At 57.9% G+C, this 26,236-nt stretch overlaps 1 protein-coding gene across 1 annotated transcript in view; it reads left to right on the forward strand.

Annotated features, from left to right (window-relative positions):
- The first annotated feature begins 705 nt into the window (after positions 1-705).
- Positions 706-26,236, forward strand: part of CELF5 (CUGBP Elav-like family member 5) — a 48,102-nt gene continuing 22,571 nt past the window's right edge. Inside the window, exons 1-2 of the mRNA XM_042977729.1 lie at positions 706-964; positions 20,914-20,996. Of these exons, the coding sequence (XP_042833663.1) occupies positions 706-964; positions 20,914-20,996 (342 nt within the window). The remainder of the gene's footprint in view (positions 965-20,913; positions 20,997-26,236) is intronic.

A 26,236-nucleotide genomic window follows, 5' to 3' on the forward strand; every position in this document is an offset into this window, starting at 1 on the left:
ACCGTACGCATGGTATGTTAGCTCACTTGGCAATAGTTTTATACATATATATAAATATAAATATATATAAAAAATTATATATATCAACATTTTTTAAAAATTCATATATGTGTGTATATACATCGATGCATCTATGCATCTATCCATATATGTATATATACATATATATGCGTGTGTGTGTGTGTATGTATATATAAAGCGTTCCTTTATGTTTTGCTGCCGGTATTATTACTTTAATTACTATTATTACGATACTCTTAACTATCACCGTCGTTACCGAGTTACGCGCTTACCAGCGCCGAGGACGGGGTAAACGCCCGGGAGGCACCCCACAGGACCGCGCGCCACCCTTGCGTTCTTCGTGTTGGTGGCGGTGGGTGCCGCGGGCCCCCCCCCCACCCTCCACCCCCCACCCCGGCCTCGGTCCCCCCCCGCCCGCACGGGGCGCGGGAGGCGCCGCCGCGTCGACGCGCGCTCCGGCCGCCAGGGGCCGCTGCGGAGCCGCCCTTTTGTGGTCCTGATGCTGGAGCGAGCGGGCGCGCGGAGGAGGAGGGAGGAGGGCGCGGGGACGGGGCGGGAGGGAGGCGGGAGGCGGCGTCCGTCGCTCCAGCTGCGAGTCCGCCCGCCGCCCGCCGCCCGCCGCCGCCGCCGCCGCCGCCGCCGCCGCCGGCTCGGTCCCGCGCCCGCCGCCCGCCCGCGCCCGCCATGGCCCGCCTGACGGAGAGCGAGGCGCGCCGGCAGCAGCAGCAGCTCCTGCAGACGCGGCCCTCGCCCGTGGGCAGCAGCGGGCCCGAGCCCCCCGGGGGGCAGCCCGACGGCATGAAGGACCTGGACGCCATCAAGCTCTTCGTGGGCCAGATCCCGCGCAACCTGGACGAGAAGGACCTCAAGCCGCTCTTCGAGCAGTTCGGCCGCATCTACGAGCTCACGGTGCTCAAAGACCCCTACACGGGCATGCACAAAGGTGGGCGCCCCGGCCCCCTCCCCGCCCTCCGCTCTCCTCCCTCGGCCTCCCCACCCCACCTTCCGGCATCTTCTCTCCCCCAGCCCTCCCCTCCTCACCTCCTCCCTCCGCTCGCCGCCGCCACGGCATCATTGCTCTCCCCCTTTTCCACCTACCCCTCCTCCCCCCTCTGGGGGTGCAGCTGACAGATTCGAGCTGGCCCCCTCCCCTCCTCCGCCCCCTCTCCCTCCCTCCCCACCTTCCGGCATCCTCTCTCTCTCTCTCTCTCCCTCTCCCTCTCCCTCTCCCTCTCCCTCTCTCTTTCCTTTTCTCTCCTCTCCCATCTCCCTCTACCTCCCATCCTCTCCCCCCCCAGCATCCTTCTCTCTCTCTCTCTCTCTCTCTCTCTCTCTGCCTCTCCCTCCCGTTCCCCCTGGACCCCCACCCCTTCCTCCCTCCCTCACCCACTCTTTCCTGCCCCTTTGCTGGACGAGCTGCCCGGACCTCGCCACCCCTCCCTGCCCACCCCCTCATTCATTCGGCCTCCCCAGGCCCCGTCGGGGAAGTTTGCACCTCTGGACTCCATTGCTTTGGTCATTTTCACAAAGCCAGGCCAGCGGGGCAGGTCCGGCCAGCCGCAGGGGACACGGATGCCCAGGACCCCGGGCTAATCGGTAACTACAAAGAAAGCGGGGTGGGGGTATCAGGGAGCTGAGCCAGGCTAGTGGGGGGGGGGCGCCAGCCTCCCCAGCCCTGGGTGGTTAAAATGCTACGGTTTGCCCTCCCCCCCCCACCCCCGCCGCCCATCCTCTCTGTTTGGATCAGGATCCCCCCTCCATTTCTCTGCCCTCCCCCTCCCTGCCTCCACCTTTGGCTCAAGTTAAAACTGGCCTAGCCTGTTAGCAATGTGTTGAGGTCTGAGGCCAAAGACGATGAGCCTGGACCGTCCATCTGGCAGAGCCCAGATCCTAAGGTGGACGGGGAGGCGTGGGCGACCCGGGAGCACAGTGGGGGAGGCAGGAGGGGTGGGGAGGCCTGCCCACCTCCCTCCCACCTGATTCTCCCTCAGATGGGATGCCGGGAGGAGGCGCCCAGGGACTGTGGCCCCAGCCCTGGGCTCGGATCATGGGCCCAGTGTCTGAATGACGGTGGCTTTGACGGCTCTCCCATCAGGTGTCGGTGACCGAGGGTGGGGACAGTGAAGGCTTTGTGCTGGACACCCCTGGCAGGACCCTGGAGGCTCCTTGGGGATGGAGCGGGGCTCATGACCTATTTCAGACCCCGTTGTCCCCCTTCTTCTCTGTGGCTGCCATGGGAAGCACGAATACATGCTTGTTGGATGGATGGATGGATGGATGAATGAATGAGTGAATGAATGAATGAATGAATGGGTGATGGACCCGGGCAGGCCATAGGGAGAGTCTGGTGGGATGGACCCAGGGCCTGTCACTGTAGCTAGACCCTCCAGCTGGTATCCTAGGGGGAGGAAAGAAACCCCTCCCATCCCCCACCTCTTTTCAAATCCAACCATCACCAAAAAAAAAAAAAAAAAAAAAGGGGGGGGGAGCTTGGAAAATCGAATTCCTCTATGTGAACTAGGAGGGCAGAGGGCTCCCATTTGCCCATGAGTCAAGCTAAGGGGTCCATGGCTGCATGGAGGGCGCTTTGCACAAGCCCCCCGCCCCCGGTACGGCCGAAGGGCCCATTTCTAGAAAGATTCTGATGGGGGCTGGAGGGGGTGTCCACGTGCCCCCCCAAATGTTGGACTGATAGGCTGTTGGTGGGCTCTGAGTGAGGGAAGCTGATGGGGTGCAGGGGGTGCACACACCGGGTGGCCCTCCTCCCTTTGCTCATTTTTAAATCTCCCCTGGACACCCCCCCACCCCCACCAGGGGAAGGGACGGACTGTGGCTGGGTTTCCGCCTGGGCTGGAGCCTCAGTTTCCCCCACTGTCCGCAAAGCAGGGCCTCTTGAATGTCGGGTTATTTTTTTTCCTGGCTGGGGATTGTTAGGCTTAGGGGCGTCTCGGGGTCTTTCCCAGAAGGGTGACAATTAGGCAGTCGGGTGTCCGTGACACCCAGCTCCCACCCTTCACTTCCCAGGGGCCCCCGGCTGCAGGGGGTGGGGAGGGGGACGTCTCCTCCCGCCCATCCTCCAACACCGGATCTCTCTCCTGACACCCCCTGTGCTGGGCCTGGCTGGGCCTCACCTGTGGGAGGGAGCTGGAGGTGAGGGGGTCTCAAGGGCCAGCAGCTAGGATGATGGCTCCGCTGTGTGACCTTTGGCCAGTGGCTGCCCCTCTCTGGGTCTCAGCCAAAGGGAGGCGGAGTGATGAATGGGAAGTACAGGGGGTGTTCAGGCGCCTCCTGCCAACACTTCCCTGGTTTCATTTCTGGGGAGCCAATGGGCACAGGATGCCTGCTGTTGGCGCTGGCTGAGAGCAGCGAGGGCTGGGGGTGTGGCCCCGGCGGGGGTGAGGGTGGGGGGAGAGATTCCCCCCCCCCAGCCCCAGAGCCTTCTGGGCTCCCGAATGCTAGGGGATCCCATGACGACGGACACCGGGGGTGCTAAAAGGGACAGCAGCATGGGTCATCATCATCCCTGTCCTGACCATCATCTCATCCTTAACTGTCATACCTGGGGCCTGTTCAGTCCCCCACCGAAGGGATGGCCACTGGGGTGGGCTTGCGAGCATCAGCGCATTTCACATGGAAGGGAAACTGAGGCCGGGAGGGGTCAGTACTGGCTCCCAAACACCCACCAGAGCCTGGGCCCTCACTGTCTCCCACCTGTGTCCCCTCCACCCCAGGGAATACAAAAGTACATCTGTGTGATGGAGGGGTGACAGGTCCCCCCCCAGACAAGAGTCGGCCCCCCCTCAAAGATGGTGTTGGGGAGGAAGGGGCTGTGGCATGAGGCACCCCGATGCCTGATGGCCTGTGGGGCCCCCGTGACACCAAGTGACAGGTGGGAGGTCCAGCCGTGCCGGGGGAGGGGGGGGCTCTGGGACCTGAGTGTCGGGGTAGGGGGCAGGATGGGAAAGACAGGGTCCTCAGCAAGAGGGCAGGCCCTTGGGCGCTGGCTTGTTTTGTTTTTAAGATAAGGGATGGAGACAGACAGAGAAATGATTTAGAGACACAAGGAGAGACCACGAGAGACACAGCAAGAGCAGGAAAGGAGAGACACACAGACAGAGAGAGAAACCGAGGCAAGTGGAGCCCCCCCCCCCACCACACACACCCAGGGAGAGGCAGGGAGGGGGAGTCAGGGAGAGCCACGGAGAAGGGGGAGCAGGGAGGCTGCAAGGCCGCTTCCTCACTCAGACCAGAAAGGGAGCCCAGCCAGGAGCTCGGGCCGAACTGGGGGGCTCCCACCAGCCGGTGTCCCCATGTCCCCCCACCTGGCTCCGGCCAGGGGACAGCCCCCGCAGAGGGGGCCCACGGGGGTGCCTGGCGTGGCCGGGCTGTCCCTCTCTCTCCCGATGGGGGCCGAAGGAGCGTCGGTGCCCACCCCGCCCGGGGCAGGCTCCCACGATAGGGCTCTAGGGCTCGGCAGCCACCGCCGAGAGGCCCCCCATTTATGGTAATCACATATGCATTTGCATGTTAATGACAATATTTGTCTTAAAGCGGAGGTTGTGAGGGGGGCCGGTGCAGGTGGGGGGGCCGGGTGGAGGCCTGTGGTTTCCATGGGAGCCCCAGCTGCTCGCTCCGCGGCAGGAGGGGAGGCTGAGCTCTGAGGCGTGAGATTCCGAGGGTGACGCGCCAGCCCCAGGGAGACGGAGGGCTGCCTGGCGGGGGCACCGAGGGAGGAGTTGTGAGCACCGCGCGTGGGGGGTGCTGGGGGCCGGCCGCCAGGGCCGGCCGCCTGACTCTGAGCTGGGCGTGCCCCTCCCCGTGCCTCAGTTTCCCCAGCTGCCCGTTCTTCCCCGATTTAACAGGGGCCTTACAGGCCGTACATCATGCCTGCCCTCCTTCGGGCAGAGAGTGTTGACCAAGCACCTACTGTGTGCAGCGTTCATGGGGAGATGGGAATCCGTGCAACCAGGCATCCCTGTGGATTCACGATGGGTTGAACAAGACACGAGTGCATCTCCCCATATAACCAACATTCATTGAGCACTTGCTGTGTGCCAGGCGCCGTTCCAGACCCAGGATATGATGTTGGGCAACACAGATTACCCTCCCCTGCCCAGACCTGACCTGCCTTCAAAGCCCAGTCTGGTAGGAGGGACTCAGTGAGGAAGGAGGAGGTTAAAGGCATTGATGTTCAGGCTGCGATGGTGGGAACACAGCCCAGAGGAGCCCCTGCCCCTGCAGGTGTGGAGACCAGGAGGGCTTCCTGGAGGAGGTGGTCAGTATAAAAGAGCAGTTCTGAGCTTGGCATTGAGATGATCTGGTTTCTCTAGTCTTACTGGCAGACCGTGCTCTCGCCTACAGGGTCGGGAGACAGCGGGGCTTTCACGCTCAGAGCAGTGGGGAAGGGGAGGACCGCGAGCCGGGCACAGAGTACATGCTTGGTCAGGAGGAGCTGGGCTTATCGTGGGACTGGGCTGACGCCTACAGGGTGAGAAGGATCCGTTGGTGGGGACAGGTGTTCCTGGCACAGAGAAAAGCATGTGCAAAGGCCCAGAGCAGTGCTACCTCTGGAAACTTCTGGCGAGGGGGGTGGGGGGTTTGCCCTGGTGAGAAAGGAACAAAGGGTCTTGGGAGCCCCAGCGTCCCCTTCTGTTGTGGGACTTGCCCCGGGGGGCTCTTCTGAGAGGCTCTGGCACTTGGGGTGTCTGACACAGGCTCCTGTCTCTCTGTTTCACCCTTGACATTGGCAGATGAGAGCCTGGCCATTAGGCAGGGCCATGCCTACTCGCCCATTCGTTCGTTCGGCCAACGCTTCCTGAAAGCCTTTTGGGGCCACTACTGGGCACGAGAAATGTGAAGGTCTCTGATGGCAAGGCAGAGCTAGGCACTCGCACTCAGAGTGAGTGGTCAGGGCTGGGTCGGAGGGAGGGAGGCAGGGTTGAGGGAACCGGACAGGAATCTGGGGCTCTGCCTGGGAACTCCGGCGGCGTGGACGAGGGGCTGTAGAACAGAGGCTTTGAAAGGAGAATAGGAGCCTGCCCGGTGAAGGAAGCGCTTCATTTGTTTATTCGCCGAAACAAGGACTGTGTTCCTGGCCCTGGGATGGGCATGGCTGTGAGTCAGCTAGGCAGACGTCCTCATGCATGTGGGCAGAGGGAGCAGGGTTTACAGAGGCCTGGAGGTGTGGAGGGCACACCTGGAGGAGGGAAGGAATTAGGTGGGACCTGGGAGGTGAAGCCAAAGGTGAAGCCAGAGGGTCAGCATGGGCTGAACCCCGGAGGGCCTGTGATCCCAGACTGAGGGCACTGGGGAGCCATGGAAGAATTTAGAGCAGGGGAGGAATTCAGACTTGGGTGGAAAGGGCACTTCATGTGTGTTCACCTGCCTTTACCAGCCCCTTTCCAGCCTCCCAGCCTCATTCAGGATATGCCTGCTTCTTACTCAGAAGGATGGAAAAAGAGGAAGCTTCCCCTTGGGGTGAGCCCACACTGTGGGGAAACTAGAAATGCAAAGAAGCAGACCTGTGTTCTCAAGGGACCAAGTTCCCCTCCCTCACATGGATCACATGATGGGTTGGGGCTCAGAGAGGTGTAGCATTCAGCCCCAAGTCACACAGCAATATAGCTAGGCGTTCCACCTCCCAGACTGAGTCTTGACCCATTTGGGAAGAGGAGTAGAGGAGGCAGAGAAAGAGATGTGATTGTGGAGGTGAAGATTCAGGGTGAGAGCCATCAAGGGAGACTGGCTGTCCTTGGACTGAGGGCGACCAGTGCCAGAGGAAGGGGCTGCTGGGTTGGGAAGACACTGACCTGGCAATAGTCCTGTTGGCCTGGGGTCATGGGGATTTCACTGATATGTAAGCTCTGTGGGGGCAGGGACTGTGTCTTGTTTGTCATTTGGAAGTGGAACATGTGGAGGGATGAGGGCATGAGGGAATGAGAGGTTGGGGGGTGGGGATGGGGAATGCTTGGATATGGGAGGGTGGGCTGGTTACACTATGGACAGATAGATGGATAAGTGAGTAGATGGATGCAAGGATGGATGGATGGATGGATGGATGGATGGAGGGAGGGAGGGATGGAGGAATGGATGGAGGGATGGATGGGTGGATGGAGGGATGGATGGATGGATGGATGGATGGATGGAGGGGTGGATGGATGGATGGAGGGAGGGAGGGATGGATGGATGGGTGGATGGAGGGATAGATGGATGAAGGGATGGAGGGAGGGATGGATGGATGGATGGAGGGATGGATGGATGGATGGATGGATAGATGGATGGATGGAGGGGTGGATGGATGGATGGAGGGAGGGAGGGATGGATGGATGGGTGGATGGAGGGATGGATGGATGAAGGGATGGAGGGAGGGATGGATGGATGGATGGAGGGACGGATGGATAGATGGATGGATGGAGGGGTGGATGGATGGATGGAGGGAGGGAGGGATGGATGGATGGGTGGATGGAGGGATGGATGGATGAAGGGATGGAGGGAGGGATGGATGGATGGATGGAGGGATGGATGGATGGATGGATGGATGGAGGGGTGGATGGATGGATGGATGGAGGGAGGGAGGGATGGATGGGTGGATGGAGGGATGGATGGATGGAGGGAGGGATGGATGGATGGAGGGATGGATGGAGGGAGGGATGGATGGATGGAGGGATGGGTGGATGGGTGTATGGGTGGATGGATGGATTGATGGGTGGATGGAGGGATGGGTGGATGGATGGAGGGATGGGTGGGTGGATGGAGGGAGGGATGGATGGAGGGATGAATGGATGGAGGGATGGAAGGATGAATGGATGGATGGATTGATGGGTGGATGGAGGGATGGGTTGATGGATGGATGGATGGAGGAAGGGAGGGATGGAGGGATGGAGGGATGGGTGGGTGGATGGAGGGATGGGTGGGTGGATGGATGGAGGGATGGATGGATGGATGGATGGATGAATAGATGGAGGGATGGGTGGATGGAGGGATGGATGGATCGGTGGATGGGTGAGTGGATGGGTGGATGGATGGATGGATGGGTGGAAGGATGGAGGGAGGGAGGGATGGAGGGAGGGAGGGATGGAGGGTGAGTGGATGGATGGATGGATGGGTGGATGGTAGAGGGATGGATGAATCAATGGATGGATGGATAGATAAATGGATGGAGGGATGGAGGGATTGGTGGATGTATGTATGTATGTATGGATGGATGGATGGATGGATGAGTGAATGGATGGATGGAGGGAGGGAGGGAAGGAGGGAGAGGTGGATGGATGGATGGGTGGATGGAGGAATGGATGGGTGGATGTGTGGATGGATGGATGGATGGATGAGTGAATGGATGGATGGAGGGAGGGAGGGAGGGATAGATGGGTGGATGGATGGATGGGTGGGTGGATGGATGGATGGGTGGATGGATGGATGGATGGATAAGTGGATGGATGGATGGAGCGAGGGAAGGAGGGATGAATAGATAGATGGATGGAGGGATGGATGGATGGATGAGTGGATGGATGGATGGAGGGAGGGAGGGAGGGATGGATGTATGGATGGAGGGGTGGATGGATGGATGGATGAGTGGATGGATGGAGGGAGGGATGGAGGGAGGGATGGATGGATGGATGGATGGATGAGTGGATGGATGGAGGGAGGGAGGGAGGGAGGGATGGATGGAGGGGTGGATGGAGGGATGCATGGATGGATGGATAGATGGATGGAGGGATGGAGGGAGGGATGGAGAGAGGAAGGGATGGATGGATGGGTGGATGGAGGGATGGACAGATGGACAGATGGATGGATGAAAGACGGAGGGATGGATGGGTGGATGGCTACGTTCCCAGCATTTGCCACCTTCCTCCACACGTGATGAAAGGGAATGACCCATCAGGTCTGTGGTCTCACAGGCTTGGTTTCTGTTCCTGGTTGTGCTTTTTTTTTTTATTTTTTATTTTTTTTTTGCTTCTCTGTGATCTTGAACAAGCCACCTCATCTTTTCTGAGTCTTGGCTTCTCCTTTGTAGAAGAGAAGGAATATTGAAAGCTGTCTTCCAGCGTAGTTGCAGAAATTGGAGTTCACTTACATAATGTGATTAATGCACGTACTCTGAGTGATGTCCTTCATGTTGCAGGTGTCCTCAGTACATGGTCAGGTAGTCAGATAGCAATCGTTTTCCATATCTCTGTTATGTGCCAGGCGCTGACCTGGGGTCTAGGGACACAAACCCTTCCAGGGGAGAGGGGAACTGATAATAAATTGGGTAACAAACAAGTAAGATTTAGATTGGAGTTGCCGTGAAGAAAATAAAAGTAAGATGTGTGTTGGAAGGTGACAGCTTGGGTGGCCAAAGATGGCCTCTCTGAGCAGGTGACCTGAATGACAGATGAGAAAGCTGTGATTCTGAAGCCAGGGGAAAGGCATTCCAGGAGAGGAAACAGCACATGCAAAGGCCCTGAGGTCGGAATGAGTTTGACCTGTGAGAGGAACAGTGAGGAGGCCTGTGTGGCTGGAGCACAGAGGGCAAGGGGAGAGAGGAAGGAGGGAGGGCAGGGAGGACACAGGGTAGGTCGCTCAGGGTCTCATGCGTCTTGGAGAGGGTCGTGGGTTTTACTCCGAGTGGGGTGAGAGCCCTGGAAGGCAGTGGGCAGGGGAAGGACAGCATCCCATACGGAGCTCAGAATCTGCAGAACATGGACTCTGGGTTCTCCGTTTTCTCGATGGGGAAGCGAAGGCTCAGAGCCTCCAAGAGTGTGGGATGGAGCTTCCTTCCATCATGGCTGCACCCGCTCCCTCTGAGGGCCTCCTGAGGACAGCAAACTGCCTGGAGGTGTGGCCAGCGCTAGGGGAGAGACTCCTTGTCCCTGACCCTCTGCAGATGATGCCCCCCCCCCTCCGCCGTGGCTGGGGACCCTAGAGCAACCCCATGCACAGTGAGAGACAGAGGCTCAGAGAGGGGGGAAGACCTCCCCCCGGGACACACGGCAAATTCGTCGCGTGCCAGAAGGGACCTGGCATCACCTAGAGCCACCCGAGGCGGATGGCTGGGGCTGGGGCTCATTTCTTCACCCACCTACTTGCCCCCTCTCTCCACTATTTCCCGAGTCCTGCTACATTCAGGATCGAAACCGGGCACGTGTCCCTAGGGAGTCCAGTGCTCTGAGCGGTGGACAGGATGTCTGCGCTGGCCTGGACGGACAGACGCACGGAGGTGATGGGTGGCGGGGGGGGGGGGTGCAGAGAGGGCGTCCTGGGGCTGAGGGTGCAGGAACCACACGCAGGAAGCTCAGTGAGGTGCCTCTCGGTGCATCGGGGGGGGGGGGTGGCTGTTGTAAAACAAAACAGAAGATGAGTATCGAGTATCGGCAGGACCAGGACGCGCAGGAGTCCGAGCCCTCAAGCGAGCCGAGCGTGGCCATGGCCGGGGGTGGGGAGGGGGAAGGGGCAGCGCTGAGGGAGACGTCTGGCGGTTCCTCAGGAACCTTCACGCGGAGTTGCCGTGTGACCCGACCGTTCCACTTCCGAGGACAGATCCGAAGAATTGAAAGTCTCCGAGAGCTGTTTGCACGCCCGTGTTCACAGCAGCACCAAGGTGGGAACGCCCCGAGTGTCCCCTGGTGGATAAGTCAGTACACACGGTGTGGTCCATCCGCACGCCGGAATGTGACCCAGCCTCAGGGAGGGAGGACGTCCTCCCGCCTGCCGCCGCGTGGACGGACCTGGAGGTCACTGTGCGCGGTGACAGGGGCCGGACACAGAAGGACGCGTCCCGCGTGACCCCACTCCTAGAGGCGTCCCGTCCACAGAGACAGAGAGCAGGCGGTGGGAGCCAGGGGTGGGGCAGGGGGCGGGGAGTCCGTGCTTCATGGGGACAGAGTCTCGGTCTGGGGACATGGAAAGTTCTGGAGACGGGTGGTGGGGGCAGCTGCACGACAGCGTGAGCGTGCCTGCTGCCAGCGCACCGAGAGACGGTTGAGGTGGCACATTTTACGTTATGTACATTCTACCGCAATTTGGGGACACAGCCCCATCCCCGCCCTGGCCGCCCCTCCTCCCTCTCGCCCCCTCGCTCAGTCTGCTGCAGCCACACGGGCCTCCTGGCTGCTCCTCAGGTCGGTCCTTCCCCAGGACCTTTGCATCAGCTGTCTCTGCTACCTGGAATGCTGTTCCCGCAAATCTCTGCAGAGTTCACTCTCTCACTTCCTTCAGGTCTTGGCTCAGATGTCACCTACTTGGTGGATGTTCCTCTTCCCCCAGATACTCACATGCCTCCTTCCTCCTGCCTTTCAACCTTCACCTTCTCAGTGCCGCCTCCCTGCAGAAATGACTTATAATCACAGCCACCCTCCAGCACTCCAAGCCCCTCTTCCCTGCTTTCCTTTTTTTCCTGTGAAAATGAAGACTCCTCATAGGTTTTGTGTTTATGCTATTTGTTTTTCCCTTCCCCCCCCCCCTTAGAGTGAATACAGCATGAGGGTGGAAGCTTTTTGCCTTTTGTGTCCACCTCTGTGTCCCCAGGGCCTAGAACAGTGCCTGGGACACAGCAGGTGGGTGGGTGAATTGATGTGTGGATAGGTGGCTGGACAGGCGGGTGGATAAATGAATGGAAAACAGATGACGGGATGGAGAGGTGGAGGGATAGACAGATGGACAGGTGAATGGGTGGACAGGCGGATGGACAGGTGGATGGGTGGGTGGTTTCTGGATGTATCCGTGGTGCAGCAATGGTGAGAGTCTGTGGGAGGAGTCAAGACGGCTGGAGGCAGGAGACTGAGGGTGTGTCCAGACGAGGCCTGAGAAGCCCCGATGTGTAAGTCTGGGGCAGAGGAGGTTTCAGCAGTGGAGGCTAAGGAGCCCGGCCAGGGAGGCAGAAGGTCACCCCAGAGATGACGCGCTGGGGTGAGGGGTCCAGGGGTGTGAGCCATGCGCATGAAGTCATGCCCTGTGCACAGGAGCCAGTGGGTTTGTAAGTGAGGGGAGGGGCGATGAATACGGGAGAGGCTGTCCGCCCCACTGTTCTTAGCAAAGTGGGGACAGTCTGGGGCTAAGAGGATGGGGGGAGGAGAGAAGGTGTGGGGGGGGGCAGGTGGTGGCTGAAGGGTGGCCCCACAGCACAAGGAGATGTCTTCCGTAATCCGCAGTGGAGGCTCAGAGAGGTTAAGTGACCCAAGATCACACAGCAGAGGGGGGCATCGGGCAGGGTTTGAGCCCCTCTTTAGCCGCTAGATCCCAGAGCCAAGGTTAAAGGCCAAGAAGGTGGGCCGCCTGGCATGCAGGGGGCTTGGGAGCAAAGGGATTCGCCCTGTTGTGGTGCGGTCCTTGTTGGCGATCAGAGACGAACAAGGGGGTCTTTCCTGCATCTGTTTCCACGGTACAGCTGGCACATAATAGGTGTTCAGGAAATATTGAATCGGCCCCGTGCTGGGCGTGGGGGAGGAAAGGGGAAGGATTAAAAGGGATCGAATGTCGCTGCCCTCAGAGAGATTGTCTCCATGTGAGCAGGTCAGTTTGAAAACACATCCATTCAGTCCACAAGTATTCATTGAGCGCCTACTGTGTACCTGGCACTATTTAGGTCCTGGGAACCCTGGGGGAAAAAAAAAAACATGAAAAACTGACTGTCCTTGTGGACAGGACATTTCAGTGGGCTGGGGGAGGCGGGGAGACAGAAATAAATATAATACAGGTAACCTCTGCTCCTGGAAAGTCTGTATTATGCTAGTCCCTCTGCTCTCATGAAAGGCCTACATGAGTACCTTTTTTGGTAACCGAAAGAAATCTGAAGGAGATTTTTGCTTTTGTGAAAAAAGGCAAAACGCTAAAACAGCACCCAGCGCTGGCTTTGCACTCGGGGAAGGCTTACGGAGGCAGTGCGAGCCCCCAGCAGCGAGGGCAGCCCCACGGGGCGCCTTCCCCGGGACCACACTCGGGCATGCCTGCAGCCAGAGCTCTCAACTGTGTCTGCAAGCGTCTGGGCCTTGCCTCGTTTAATTCTGTGCCTCCATTAGCAAGATGTGTCCTAACCTATCAGAAGAGCCTAAGAGAGGCCAATTCGGGGGTCTGGGAATCTTCAAAAGTTTTCCACATAAACCAGTGGTAATTGCTTCTTTGCTTTATGCCATTTGGGGTTACGGAAAGTTTCACAGGAACGCTGTGCTTTTGGATGGCGAGGGAAACCTGTATGCGGCATGTAAGGGCCCTGGAAAAACAGAGCAGGGTGAGCGGATGGTTGAGGGCCGTCACTTTAAACAGGGTGCTTAAGGAGCCTTCACTAAGGAGGTGACATCTGAGCCAAGACTTGAAGGAAGGGAGTGAACCGTGCAGAGATCTGGCAGGGCGCATTCTGGAGCAGCCCATGCAAAGGTCCTGGGGCAGGACTGGGCCTGGAGTGTTGGAGGAACAGAGGAGGCATGTGTGGCTGGGAAAGAGTGAACGAGGGGGAGAGAGGAGTAGGGGAGGGCAGGTCCTGCTTGGGGGCCACGGAGAGGACTGAGGCTTTTACCCCCAGGGAGGTGGGAGCCCCTGAAGGCTGGGGGCAGAGGAATGCTCACGGGCGCCCTCTTGTGGCCCCCGGGGCAGGGCTGATTTGTTGGGGGGGGGGGTGCGAAGACGGTGGCGGCAGCGAGGGGGGACCCGGGGTCGGAGGGGACCGCAGCTCCAGGAGGGCGTGGATGGGCACTGGACCAGCCTGGAGGCCGTGAGCTGCCCCCAAGTGCTTGCTGTGCACACAGCGCGCTGGGCGCAGTGCTGGGCTCTGGGGACACGTCTGTGGCCTGCACGCTTGGTTCCCACCCGCAGGGAGCTCCCTGTCCCGTGGGGAGAATGACTCCGGACAGGATAGGCGGTGAGCGCCCGGCACAGGCTCGGGAAGAGCGGTAGAGCCGCCGCGTGCGGGGCAGGGGTGGGAGAGGGGACATGCCGAGCGTGGGGTGCAGGGGAGGGGGACGGGGTGCAGCCAGGCGCGTGGCCATGGCCGGTCCCCAGACCTGGCCAGCTCCGCGCAAGTGACAGAAATCCCAGATTGACCCACGTAAATGACGACCGTGAACAGTAAGAAGGAAAAAAACAACAACAATTTCTGTTGTTCTATTTCATTTTCAAACAAATTTTTCTTTAGGCCCCTTAAGGCCTCTTTCCTGCACTCTGGGATTTTCTGAAACTCAAAAGCTCTTTCCCACCTCCCCCTGCCCCCCAGCTGCAAACCCTGAGTCTGGGTTCAGCTGAAGGGCTTGTTTCTGATTTGCTGTGTGACCTCAGGAAAGCACTAAGCCTCTCTGAGCCTGGGTTCACGCATCTGCAACACGGGATAAAAATAATTGCCAGCGGGAGTGAGGATTCCAGCTAAGGGGTGGGGGGGGGGTCTGACCCAGGACTTGGCTCTGTGTGCTGGTGGCACTTCCTTGCTGGGCCTTTTGGGGGATTTTTAGTCAGTCCTGGGGGGGGGGGTCCTTCCCCTGATGCCCCCAGACCTCCAGGTGGATCTGGGACCCACCTCATTACCTCATCTCCAGATCCTTAATTACATCTGCACGGTCCCTTTTTCCAAGCTGGGTCCCCCGCACAGGGTGTGGAATGCACATGTGACTTTTCCGGGGGACAAGACAATCCACGACACCCTCCCAGGGACGGCCAGGGCGTCCGAGCCCTGCCTGGAGTGTCCCATCCGTCTTTCCTCTCTGCCCCGCCTGGCCCGGGCTCAGTCGTTGCCCTGCCCCATGTTGCCCTCAGCTCTGCCCCCCCTTGACTTCTGTCCTGTGCTCTAGTCCTCCCTCTATGCTGACCACACATGGGGGTGTGTCGATGTGCCTCTTCCCAGCCTGGGAGCTGTCAGCGTCACCCATTAGTCAGGGCATTGTCCCCAGAGCACAGAAGGAGCAGAGACGGGTTGCAATGGAGGGACCATACAGCCACCTTTGCTCCCTTCCTCAGAGACGGCATTTCCAAGGCCGGAGAGAGGAGTGTCCTTGTGGGCTGGGGAAAGAGCCCTGTGCAAGGGGGTCATGCGGGTATGGGCTCAAGTCCTAGCTCTGTCGCTACCTGTGGGTGACCTGGGCCACCGTGACCCTCCGACTTTTCGTCTGTAAGTTGGGCACTATTCTTGAAGGCTCTGTGGAGTTACCCCAGGGCCCCACGTTTGGGCGGCCTGTGTCTTTAAGTAGCCCCCTACTGATTCAGTCTATCTGGATACAAACAGTCGGTGTCTACACTAGATTGTAGGTGGAGGACGACTGTCTTTTCGTAGATGCTCTTAAGGCCACCTTTGTCTTAAAATGTGAAAGGCTTCGACTTTCAGGGACGATGGCAGGATTGGGTGCCCCTGTGGTTCCACACCCTGGGGATCAAAGCCTCCAAGCACAGTGGATGGCAGGGAGGCCCATGATGTCATATTCCAGCCCCCCCCCCCTCCCGGGTTCAAATTCCAGCTCAACCCTTACCTGCTGCTTCCTGCATCCTCTGCATAATACCCACCTGGTAGGGCTCCTGCAGAGAGGAGGGGTCCTGGAGCCAAGTTCCCAGGATAATGGCCACCCTGTCGAAGTGCTCTGTGAATCAGCTGTTATGACTACTACTGTTATCTTTATAAGAGGGAGAATATTGGCAGAGGAGGCACAGACTGGAGTTAGTCCTCCGGGGTTCAAATCCCGCCTCTGGCCCCGATGCGATGTGACTAACCTCAGGCGCATTCCTCACTAGGTGCTGTCTCAGTTTCCCTATCTGTGAAACGGGGATAATAATGAATACAATCATGCCATTCTCTTGGGCTAGTCTGAGGATTCAAAGGGTTGCGATGGGTGGGGAGCCCCTGCAAGATTCCTGGTGCTCGGGGGACATCGACTGTTATCATTATTACAGGTTTGAGCCATGAGATCCCCAAAGGCTCAGAACTGAGAGCAGAGAGCAGGGGATCTCAGCATGAGCAGGGATTCTCAGTAGTCTCTGGCAAGGAGGTTTCCTGTCTGGGGAGCTACTGGTGCTTACCTCCAGAGATGGGGAACTCCCTCCTTTGCCAAAGGAGCCGTGATGAGAAAGATCTAGTTATTAGGAAACTTTCATATATACGGTGATTCTCTCGATTTGGCCTCTGCTCTGCCCTTGGGTCTAGAGAGATCTGCAGGCCTTGACCCCATCCCCCCCACCCCCCAGATCAACCCTGGCCCAGGCTTTGAAAATGCATGTGGGTGTGAAGGGATGGTCAAGAGCCAAGCATTCTGGGAAGAACGCAGGGCTTGGCCAGCGTGGGAGAGAGCTGCTGGACACAAGACCCGGCCCCCTTGTCATTGATGAGGCCGGTGGGGGGGGGAGGGGTGGCCAGGGCAGGAATTGAGATGAGAGGTTCATCCAGCGTAGGCTTTGCATGGGCTGTGACTTCTGTCAGAAGGTCCCTCTGGGACCAGGATGTAACAGTTGAAATGGGGCTCATGGCATTTGATCCAGCATTGGATCCTGGCACTATCTTAAAGTTCCTTTCACGGAGAGGCAGGTCAGGTGCCTGTGACCCTCCCCTAGGCCTTGGGGAAAATTCTAGAAAAGATGCGAGCTCAAGGCAGTGCACCCCAGTGGTTAGCACAGCCCATGGGGCCTGGATATTCCATTCCCCATCTGTGTGACCTTGGGCAAGTCACACCCCCACTCTGTGCCCTGGCCCCTCATCTGCAGAATAGGGCAATACTAGCAGCTACTTTGTGGGTTTGTTGTAAGGACTAAGTAGTCGCTATGGAGTACAAGCTTCTTCGGATTAGAAGTCAGTGAGCTTTATTAACATCACTACCAAGTCTGTGCTGACTGGGGATTGTATTAGTTTGCGAGCGCTGCAGAAACAACCTAGCACAAACCAGGGGGCTTCAAAAACAGAAACGTGTTTGCTCACCTCCCCGGAGGCCAGAAGTCTGCGATCAAGGTGTTGGTTGAGTTGGTTCCTTCTGAGACTAAAGGAGAATCTGGTCCAGGTTAACTAATTTCATCGGCAATGACTCAATTTCCAAAATGGGTCTTATTCTGAGGTCCTGGGGAGTTAGGACAGCAACATATGAGTTTTGGGGAGGGGAATACAATTCAGCCCTAATAAGAACTGGAAATCAAGGCTGTATTTAGCCAGAAAGGGGTAAACATCACACATTTTCACCAACCAGAACAGAGAAAGAGGCCAGGAAGAGAGCGGGTCAAAAGAACAGGGAAGCGTTTCAGCACCGAGGACAGCGGCACGCAATCTGGTTTGCGTCCCTCTGGCTGCAAACCTTCCAGACCCACAGGCTCATGGCCTTGAAGGTTGCTCGGGGGTCCCACCCTCCCCTCCCAGGACCAGCACACTCCATGTTCTGCAAATGAGGCCCCACGGGCAAGAGAGGACCCAAGGAGGAAGGGTTTTGCCTCTATTTTACATCTCCCTGCAGTCCAATTTCTTTCTGGCTGTGCCTAATTTCTCTCAGGCCCTAGGCTAGTTGTTTTAGCGCCTCTCCTTTCCTGGAAGACCTTGGGGGATTAAATTCAGAAAATAGAAACACCAAAAAAGGAGTAGAAAGACCAGCCATGGGCTGGGAGAAGATGTGTGTGCATCAGATGTAACCATAAAAGAATACAAAGTATTCTTTATTTACACACCACATAAAGAACTCCTACAAAGCCACAAGGTGCCCAACTTTTTTAATAACTATAGCAATGTATGTTCCAATCTCAATGAAATACAATGATACACCCACCATAATGACTAACATCTAAAAGGCTGGCAAAACCAAGGGTTGGGGAAAACGAAGCATAAATACTGTCAGACCCGCTGGTTGGAGAATGCTCTGGTACAACCCACTTTGGCAAACTATTTGAAAGAATCGATTAAAGCCAAACATAAGCCTACCTTGTTACCAGCAATTCCATTTCCGGATATGCCTTTGCGCATCAGAGTACCTGTGCAAGAACGCTCCACAGCACATTTATTCATGATAGCCTTTAACAGCGGACAGCCCCGACGCCCATCCACAAGAGAATGGATAGCCTTGCTGTATATTCACAGGGCAAAACACTACAAGCCAGGAAAAGGAATTAACCCCCTGATACACGCAACCACCTGTCGTTGAGTGGCAGAAGCTAGATACAAAGTGTACATATGCTATGATTCCATTTATATAAGTTCAAAGGCAGGAAGCGCTCAGCTACACTGATTAGTGACCCCCCCCCCCCCCCGCGGCAGGGAACCATAATGAAGAACAGTGACGTGATTATCACAAGAGCTAGGTAGCAGTGACTTCTGGGGGAGATTGTCATGGGATGGGAGCACCCGGGCTTCTGGGAGCGTCTGTGTTCTATTCCTCAACCTGGAAAATGGTTACGTGATTTTATAATTATAAAATTATTATATATTACGTGATTTATAATCTAAGTTCTGCACTTTTTTGGCATATATATATATATTTTTTTAATGTTTGTTTTTGAGAGAGAGAGAGAGAGAGAGAGAGAGAGAGAGAGCACAAGTGGGGGAGGGGCAGAGAGAGAGGTAGACACAGAAGCCGAAACAGGCTCCAGGCTCCGAGCTGTCAGCACAGAGCCCGACGTGGGGCTCGAACTCACGAGCTGTGAGATCATGACCTGAATCGAAGTCAGGAGCTCAACCGACTGAGCCACCCAGGCGCCCCACGGGAGGAGGGTTGTTTTTAATATATCTCCATTACAATTTTTTTTATTGTGGGTAAAATACACATAAGATTAAATTCGCCGTCTTAACCGTGTCTAAGTGCACAGCTCAGGGGCATCAGGCATGCTCACGCTGTTGTGTAACCATCCCCAACATCCGTCTCTGGAATTTCTCATTTCCCCAAATGGAAACTGGCTCCCTGAAGCACGGGCTCCCCGCCCCCTGCCCCACCCCTGGCTCCCACCGTCTACTCTCTGTCTCTGGGGGCGGGACTCCTGTAGGGACCCCCTGTGACTGGGACCAGACAGTCCTTGTCCTTCTGTGTCTGGCCTATTACGCTGAGCGTAATAACATCCTTCAAGGTTCATCCACGTTGCAGCGGGGGTCAGAATTCCTCGCTTTTTAAGGCAGAATAATATTCCAGCGTATGGATGGACCCCATTGTGTTTTCCGTTCATCTGTTGATGGACACTTGGGTGGTGCCGCCTTTTGGCCGTTGTGAATAATGCTGCTGTGAATATGCGTAATGTCTGTTTGAAATATCTGTCGAGTCCCTGCTTTCAATTCTTTTGGGTAGAGACGCAGACGTGCAGTTGCTGGGGTCCTACGATAATTCTGTTTAACTTTTCTGAGGAACGCCAAACCGGGGGCTGCAACATTTTACGTGCTCACCGCAAATGGTTTTTATACGCTAGAAAGCCCTGCTCCCCAGGGCACCAGAGGACCCCTCGGGCCTGAGGCAGACCCCTCCCCAGCCACCGGCCCAGCCGGTGGGAATGGCAGCGTGGTGACCACATCCCAGAAGGAAGGACGCGGCCTTAATTAGCTCCTGCCTGGAGCACAACTGGGCTCCACGGGGCTGTTCCCAGGGGCTCTGCACAGGGGGCCCTAGGGGTCGGAGGCGGCAGAGAGGCTCCGGGGGGGAGCTGGGGGTGGTGGGCACAGGGTCCACGGCGCCAGAGCAGACGACGATGGTCTCGTTTCACACGCAGTGAAGGCGAGGTCCACAGAGGTTAGAGGCAGAGTCCAGGGCTGAGGCCCGGCCCCCTGGGTCCATCTCAGGGGACCTGACACCTGCCTGCATCCCACACCCCGCCTCAGGCAGACCTCTTTCAAAACACCATTGATCTATCTCATCGGTCTTTCTCTGGGGGCCTCTCTCCGTCTCTCTCTGTGTCTCTGGTCTCTGCAGTTCTCACGCCTCGCACCCCTCCCCAGCCCCCACCCGGCCCAGGACGGCGTCCAACCAATCACACCCTCGCTCTGGACCACTTCTGGGCTGGCCCGCCCCCTGTCCTCTCCTGATTGGCTCCGCCGCACCACGCCCCCTCTAGCCCCGCCCCCGCCCCGACACATCCTTGTACGCTCTGGGACCATCCTCTCGGAGCGGAGCGGGGAAACTGAGGCCCGGAGAGGGGCGGCGCCGGGCCCAAGGCCACGAAGCAGGTGCGTGGCAGAGCCGCTGTGCTCCTCCTCCCAGTCCTGGAGCACCTTCTGCACCCTTGGGGCACCGTCCTCCCCGGGCAGCCGCGGCCTCGCTGCCCCACCGGCCCTCACCCCGCGCTCTGCCTATCTGTTCATCTGGCGTCGGACGCGGATTTAATTAGCAGCTACTCTCCTCTCCCCTTCCCTAGCTCACCGAGGGGGAGGGGCGGCTGGACCACGGCTATTGTCCTCCCCCCCCCCCCCCCAATACCGTTGGCTCCCGTGTCCCGTTTGTTTTGGGCTTGTAGTAAAAAAGAACATAAAATCTACCTCAATTTTTCCTTCTTTTCCATTTTTTTAAAAATGTGGTTAAATACAATTAAATTCACCCTCCTCACCCTTTCCAAGCGCACAGCTCAGCGGCATCAGGCGCACTCACACTGTCGTGCAGCCGCCCCCACCACCCGTCTCCAGAACTTTCCATCTCCCCAGACTGAGGCTCTGTCCCCATGAAGCACGGACTCCCCAGCCCTGGCTCCCACCATCCACTGTCTGTCCCTGTGGGCGGGACTCCTCTGGGGACCCCTGCGCGTGGGGTCACGCGGGACGTGTCCTGTGTCCGGCTCCTGTCACCGCATACTGTCCTCGGGGTCCATCCACGTGGTGCCAGGTGGCAGGACGTCCTTCCTTTTCAAAGCAGAATGATATTCCGGGGTGTGGACGGACCACATTGTGTTCGTTTATCCATTGGTGGACACTTGGCTCCCTTCCCCTTTTGGCCGTTGGGATTAAGGCTGCTGTGAGCTTGGGTCTGCGATCTCCTTTTCTCTTAACGCCCCCATTTGTCTCCCTTCCAGGCTGTGCCTTTCTCACCTACTGTGCCAGGGACTCCGCCATCAAAGCTCAGACTGCCCTGCACGAACAGAAGACCTTGCCCGGGGTGAGTCCTGGGTGCTGTCTGGGGTGTGGGGATGGAGGGGACGCTCTCACCCTGGGGAAGGCTGAGGCCCTGCCTGGGGTCAGCGGTGAGGCCCACGTGCCTCTGGACTCAGAAAGAGGGATAAGGTGCAGAGGGGCAGAAATGACCAGAGAGAGCATTTCTCGAGTGCCTACTGCCTGTCATGTTCCCTGCTTCACAGCAGAGTGGTTGTGTGTGGTTGTGCAGGTTGCACACGGCCCAGAGGCCCGGCCCAGCGTGCAAGTGTCATTGTGCCGAGACCTGAAGGACGAGGAAGCATTAGCAGAGAAAGGGAACAGCATGTGCAGAAGCCTTGAGGCAGGATTGTGCCTGGCACGTTGCAGGAACAGCAAGGGGGCCTGTGTGGCTGGAGAGAGTGAGCGAGGGAGCCAGGGGGAGGAGGGGAGGGCAGCGAGGGGACGGGGCAAGTCCTAAGGGCCTTAAGGGCCTCCAGGAGGAGCTTGGACGCTGCCTGCTTCTCAATATGAAAAGGAAAGGGATTTTCTGATCCCTCATCCTTACGAGCAAATAGAGCTACGGCCCCTTGACGAAGGGGGTGTTTGGGCAGCTTTTCCACCCCCAGGGGAGGCTGGCCCAGGCTCCGTCTCCGCTGGCCCTCCCTTGTCAGCCCTGCCTTCTTGGGGGTGGGCAGGAAGCCCCTGTCCCCAGTGCAGGCAGGGTGGTCGGCCTGAGCCAGCTGAGCCCGGTCCCCAGGCAGCGTCTGTTCTTGGAAATCGAAGGAAGCACAGTGAGACCCCTGGCATCCCATGGGCTCTGGGGTGTTCACCCTTCCTTCTGGGACTCTCGTGGACTCTTCAGCATCAGGGACATCTGGGGGCTGCTTGGGTGACATCTGCAGACACATGTGCTGGGAATTTGGGTGCAACAGGGCTGATTGGGTGCACCTGCCGGGAACATGCCATCGTGGCATGGGTTGACTTGGGTCTGAACAAGCACCAGAAATGGCCCAGGGGCTGGCCTCAACCTCATAGTCAAGAGCAAAGTGCCCCTTTTTGGGTGAAGACAAGAGGGGTGGAGGAGATGTGGCAGCAAAAAGTCCTTGCTGAGCAGCAGTGAGCCAGTGACTTAACCTCTCTGATCTTCAGCATTGGAAGAGTATAACAGGGTGGGGTGGAGGGAGGAAACTGTAGAGAAGGGGGTCACGGAAGGCTTCACGGAGGAGGTGACATCCGAGAAGAGAATTCACAGTTCTCCCTCCATTGGACCTTCTGCCATCACCTCCCCGAACCAACTGGGGACTGGAGGGCAGGTGCATCCGCGCAGGCTGGCCCCCGGGGGCACAGTGGAGTTTCTGTGGACCCCACTAGTTATCTCCTGTGGCCTAACAATTATTCCACAACCTGGTGGCTTCAAACAGCCAGCATTAGTGGTCCCAGTGGCCGGGGGGCCGGAATTAGGGAATGGGTCTGCCGCACGGTCGTGGCTCAGAGTCTCTCCTGACTGTGACTCAGGGATCCGCCTCCGTGCTGGCCCCTGGGGCAGCCGTGGACAAGAGGCCTCAGTTCCTCTCAAGGGGGACAACTTGAGCAGCCTCACAGCATGGCGGCCGGCTTCCCCCAGGGCGCAAGGAGGGTACCACCTCGCGCCTCGTCTTGGAGCCACACGCTGTCTGTCACGCTCCCCTTGGCAGGAACCTCTGGGGGCACTGGGCACCTAGGGGAAGAAACCGGTTTTGTAGTGGATTTGTCCAAGGTCGAGCAGCCAGCAAACGGCACAATGGGGACTTGACGGCCGACCCTGTGTGGGCGCCCAGCCCTTCCGTGTCCGGTGGACCGTTTTTTGGCGCGTGGCACCAGGTTCTGGCTGGGGGCTCTGCACCATCTGTCCCGAGAAATCCGTACCCACCTGGAGATCTGCTAAGATTTCTAGCAATGCCCCCAGCTCAGTCCTTCTTAGCTCTCTTCTGCTCCCATTTTACTGATGGAATCACTGAGAGCCAAAGCCAGCCTCCCTCTCCACCGCCTGAGGCCCTGGGGGCCTGGGAAGCAGCGCCCTCTGTGTTGGGGGCCCAAGCTGGGCTCTGGGCTCCATCAGCAGCCGGGAGGGAAGCCAGAAGAAGGCGGGGGGGGGTCTCTCCCTAGAGTGGGGGCCCCTCGAGTCCTCAACACCCATGGGTTCACTCAACAGACATTTACTGAGCACCTGAACGAACAACCCAGTGAAAGGACTTCCGGTGGTGAGGACACCACGGAGCCCAGAGGCGACGGGGGCGGGGGGGAACGACTTTCAGAGCGATTTTCAGACTCAGGATGGGGGTTCTGTTTCGACAGGGAGCTCAGGGACCTTCTCTGAGCATCAGGGGCCAGAGGGACCGCAGGGAGCTGTGGTCGTTCGGGCAAGCGGCTCGGGCAGGGACAGCGGAGGTAGAGATGGGAGGTTCGGGATGTTTTTGGAGCAAAGCTTTCCGGGTCGGAGTGAACGGGGCGGGGGGGGGGGCGGGTTAGTGACCCGGGGCCACTGTAACAAAGCGCCATGCACTGGGGAGCTGAAAGCGACCGAAATTTATGCTGTCACGCTTCTGGGAGCCAGAAGTCTGAAAGCGACGCCACGTCTCTCCAGCTCCCGGTGGCTGTCCAGCTTGTGGACGCATCACCCCCATCTCTGCCTCTGTGGCCACGTGGCCGCCCTCTGTGTTGATACGTCTCCCCTCCCCCTCTGCCTTTCTTTCTCTTATAAGGACACCTGTCGATGGGTCTAGGGCTCACCCTAAACCTCATCTCGAGATCCGTGAGTTAATCGCATCTGTAAGGACACCTTTCCCAGATTCACAGGTTCTGGGGGTTAGGACTTGGACATATTTCAGGGAAGTCCCCGTTCAACCCACTCTGACGGGCGAGCACCAAATGAGCAGCGAATGTGTGGCGGCCGGGACAGCATCGCGGTGGCCCTAGGTGGGGGGGTGCCGGGGCCCCGCACTGGTGACTTCGTGCGGCAAACAAGGCGGCTTCTCGGAGGAGAGGGCATCTGAGCCACGCCGTGTCTCGAGAGGTGGGGAAGATTGTGGCAGATGGAGACAGGGGTGGCGTGGGGACGGCGTGGGCCGAGCCGGGAGGTAGGAATGTGCCAGGCGAGCTGCTGAGCGCGGGAGACACAGCGGAGCCTCCTCTGTCTCGTGGAGGAGTTTACGTTAGGTCAGAGGAGGGGTCTCAGCCCGGGGGGCGATTCTGCCCCCGCGGGACCCTGAGTGACGTCTGGGGACACTTGTGATTGTCATGACTGGGAGATGCTCCTGGCATCCACTGATCAGGAGAATAAGGAGCAGCGAAGGTTCCAGAGCAGTGCGCCTTGGTCTAGAACGCGAGCCACATCTAACATTTAAATGTTTCCACGAGGGGGCGTCTGGGTGGCTCAGTCAGCTCAGTGTCTGACTCTTGATTTGGGCTCAGGTCATGATCTCACAGTTCGCGGGTTCAAGCCCCGCACTGGGCTCCCCACTGAGCATGGAGTCTGCTTGGGATTCTCTCTCTCCCTCTGTGACCCTCTCCCCCCCCCCAATTAAAAATAAATAAACTTGGGGGGCGCCTGGGTGGCTCAGTCAGTTAAGCGTCCGACTTCAGCTCAGGTCGTGATCTCAAGGTCCGTGAGTTCGAGCCCCGCATCGGGCTCCGTGCTGATGGCTTGGAGCCTGGAGCCTGCTTCGGATTCTGTGTCTCCCTCTCTCTCTTCCCCTCCCCCGCTCATGCTCTGTCTCTCTCTTTCTCTCTCTCAAAAATCAATAAACGTTAAAAAATGTTTTAAACTTAAACCACTACACGTGGCTAGTGGCTACCACATTGGACAGCCCAAGTCTAGAATGTTCTTTTTAAAAAACATTTATTTATTTATTATTTTTGGGAGAAAGAGCGAGCACAGCAAGGGAGGGGCGGAGAGAGAGAGAAGTCGACACAGAAGCCGAAGCGGGCTCCAGGCTCCCAGCTGTCAGCACAGAGCCTGACGCGGGGCTCGGACCCACAAACTGTGAGATCATGACCCGAGCTGATCATGATTGGACGCTCAGCCGACTGAGCCGCCCAGGTGCCCCTAGAATGTTCTAGGTCAGGGAATAACTACTGTGTTAGGCAGCAGATGTAGAATGTTCTAGACTGGGGGTCACCTCCTGTATGGGAGCGTTCAGACTTAGAATACCCTAGATTAGGAGTCAGCCACTGTTTTGGATAGCACAGATGTAGAATGTTCTAGACCAGGGATCAGCTACCACGTTAGACAGGGCATTCTAGACCTGGAATGTTCTAGACCCAGCAACATGATGCAGGGTCATCATATGTCTAGATTGTGGAGTCTGGGGGTCTCTTTGTGATACGGGCTCGTGGTTGGGGGGAGGGAGGATCTCTAGCAGTCCCCAGAAACCATGCCTGTCGTGTCCCCACGCCTGAGCCCCTGTCTTCCTGTTGGAGGAGTCACCATCCTGACTTTCACGGTAACCAACCCCTGTTTTTCCTCACGTTCTTCGTGCTGATAAATATATCTCTAGAAGACCGGGTAACCTTTTCCCGTTTCGCTTTTTACCTAAAGCGACTGGAATCATATCATATGTAGTCTTTACCACCTGCCTTTTTTTCTGTCACTGACTGTGCTGCTGCTGAGATCCAGTGTCCCCTGTCGGCACCAGGTGTCTCAGTGGCTGGTGCTTTTTCGTGGCCGTGTAGTATTCCACAGCGGGCCCACACAACTTGCCACGGTCCTGTGGGTGGGCCGTTACCGACCGGAGAGATCTCTACCTTCGAGAGAGATCCTGCCGTGCTTTGTCTCTGATGGACACGTGCCGCGTCTCCTTTGGGCGCCGACTCGGGAGTTCGGACCCCCGAGGACCTAGGCCTGCGGCCTCTGTGGCCGACACCCCCCCCTGCCAAGCCACGAAGGGGGTTGACTTGCGGGTGAACCTCCTCCCCCCAGGGCAGCGGTACCGGCAGCCTTTCAGAGCCAGAGCTGACGCCTCGTCCGCGGGTTGCAGGAAGAGTGACGGGGAGGGTGGGGGGGCGCCGGGTCCTGCGCTGGCTCTGTGCTCCCCCCCCCCCCACACCACGCTGCCGCTTCTGCAGCAGACGGGTTCCCGTGTCGCGTGTGACAGCGGTGTCCGTGGGGGATGCGGTTTAATCAAATCTCAGCATTCTGGAGTAGGATCCTAAATTAATCACAGAAGCCCAGAATAGGACCCGGAACGGACCGCAGGACCCGGGAGTCCACGCTGGGCAAATGCCACA

Source organism: Panthera tigris, chromosome A2 (assembly GCF_018350195.1).
Source record: "Panthera tigris isolate Pti1 chromosome A2, P.tigris_Pti1_mat1.1, whole genome shotgun sequence".
Lineage (NCBI taxonomy): Eukaryota > Metazoa > Chordata > Mammalia > Carnivora > Felidae > Panthera > Panthera tigris.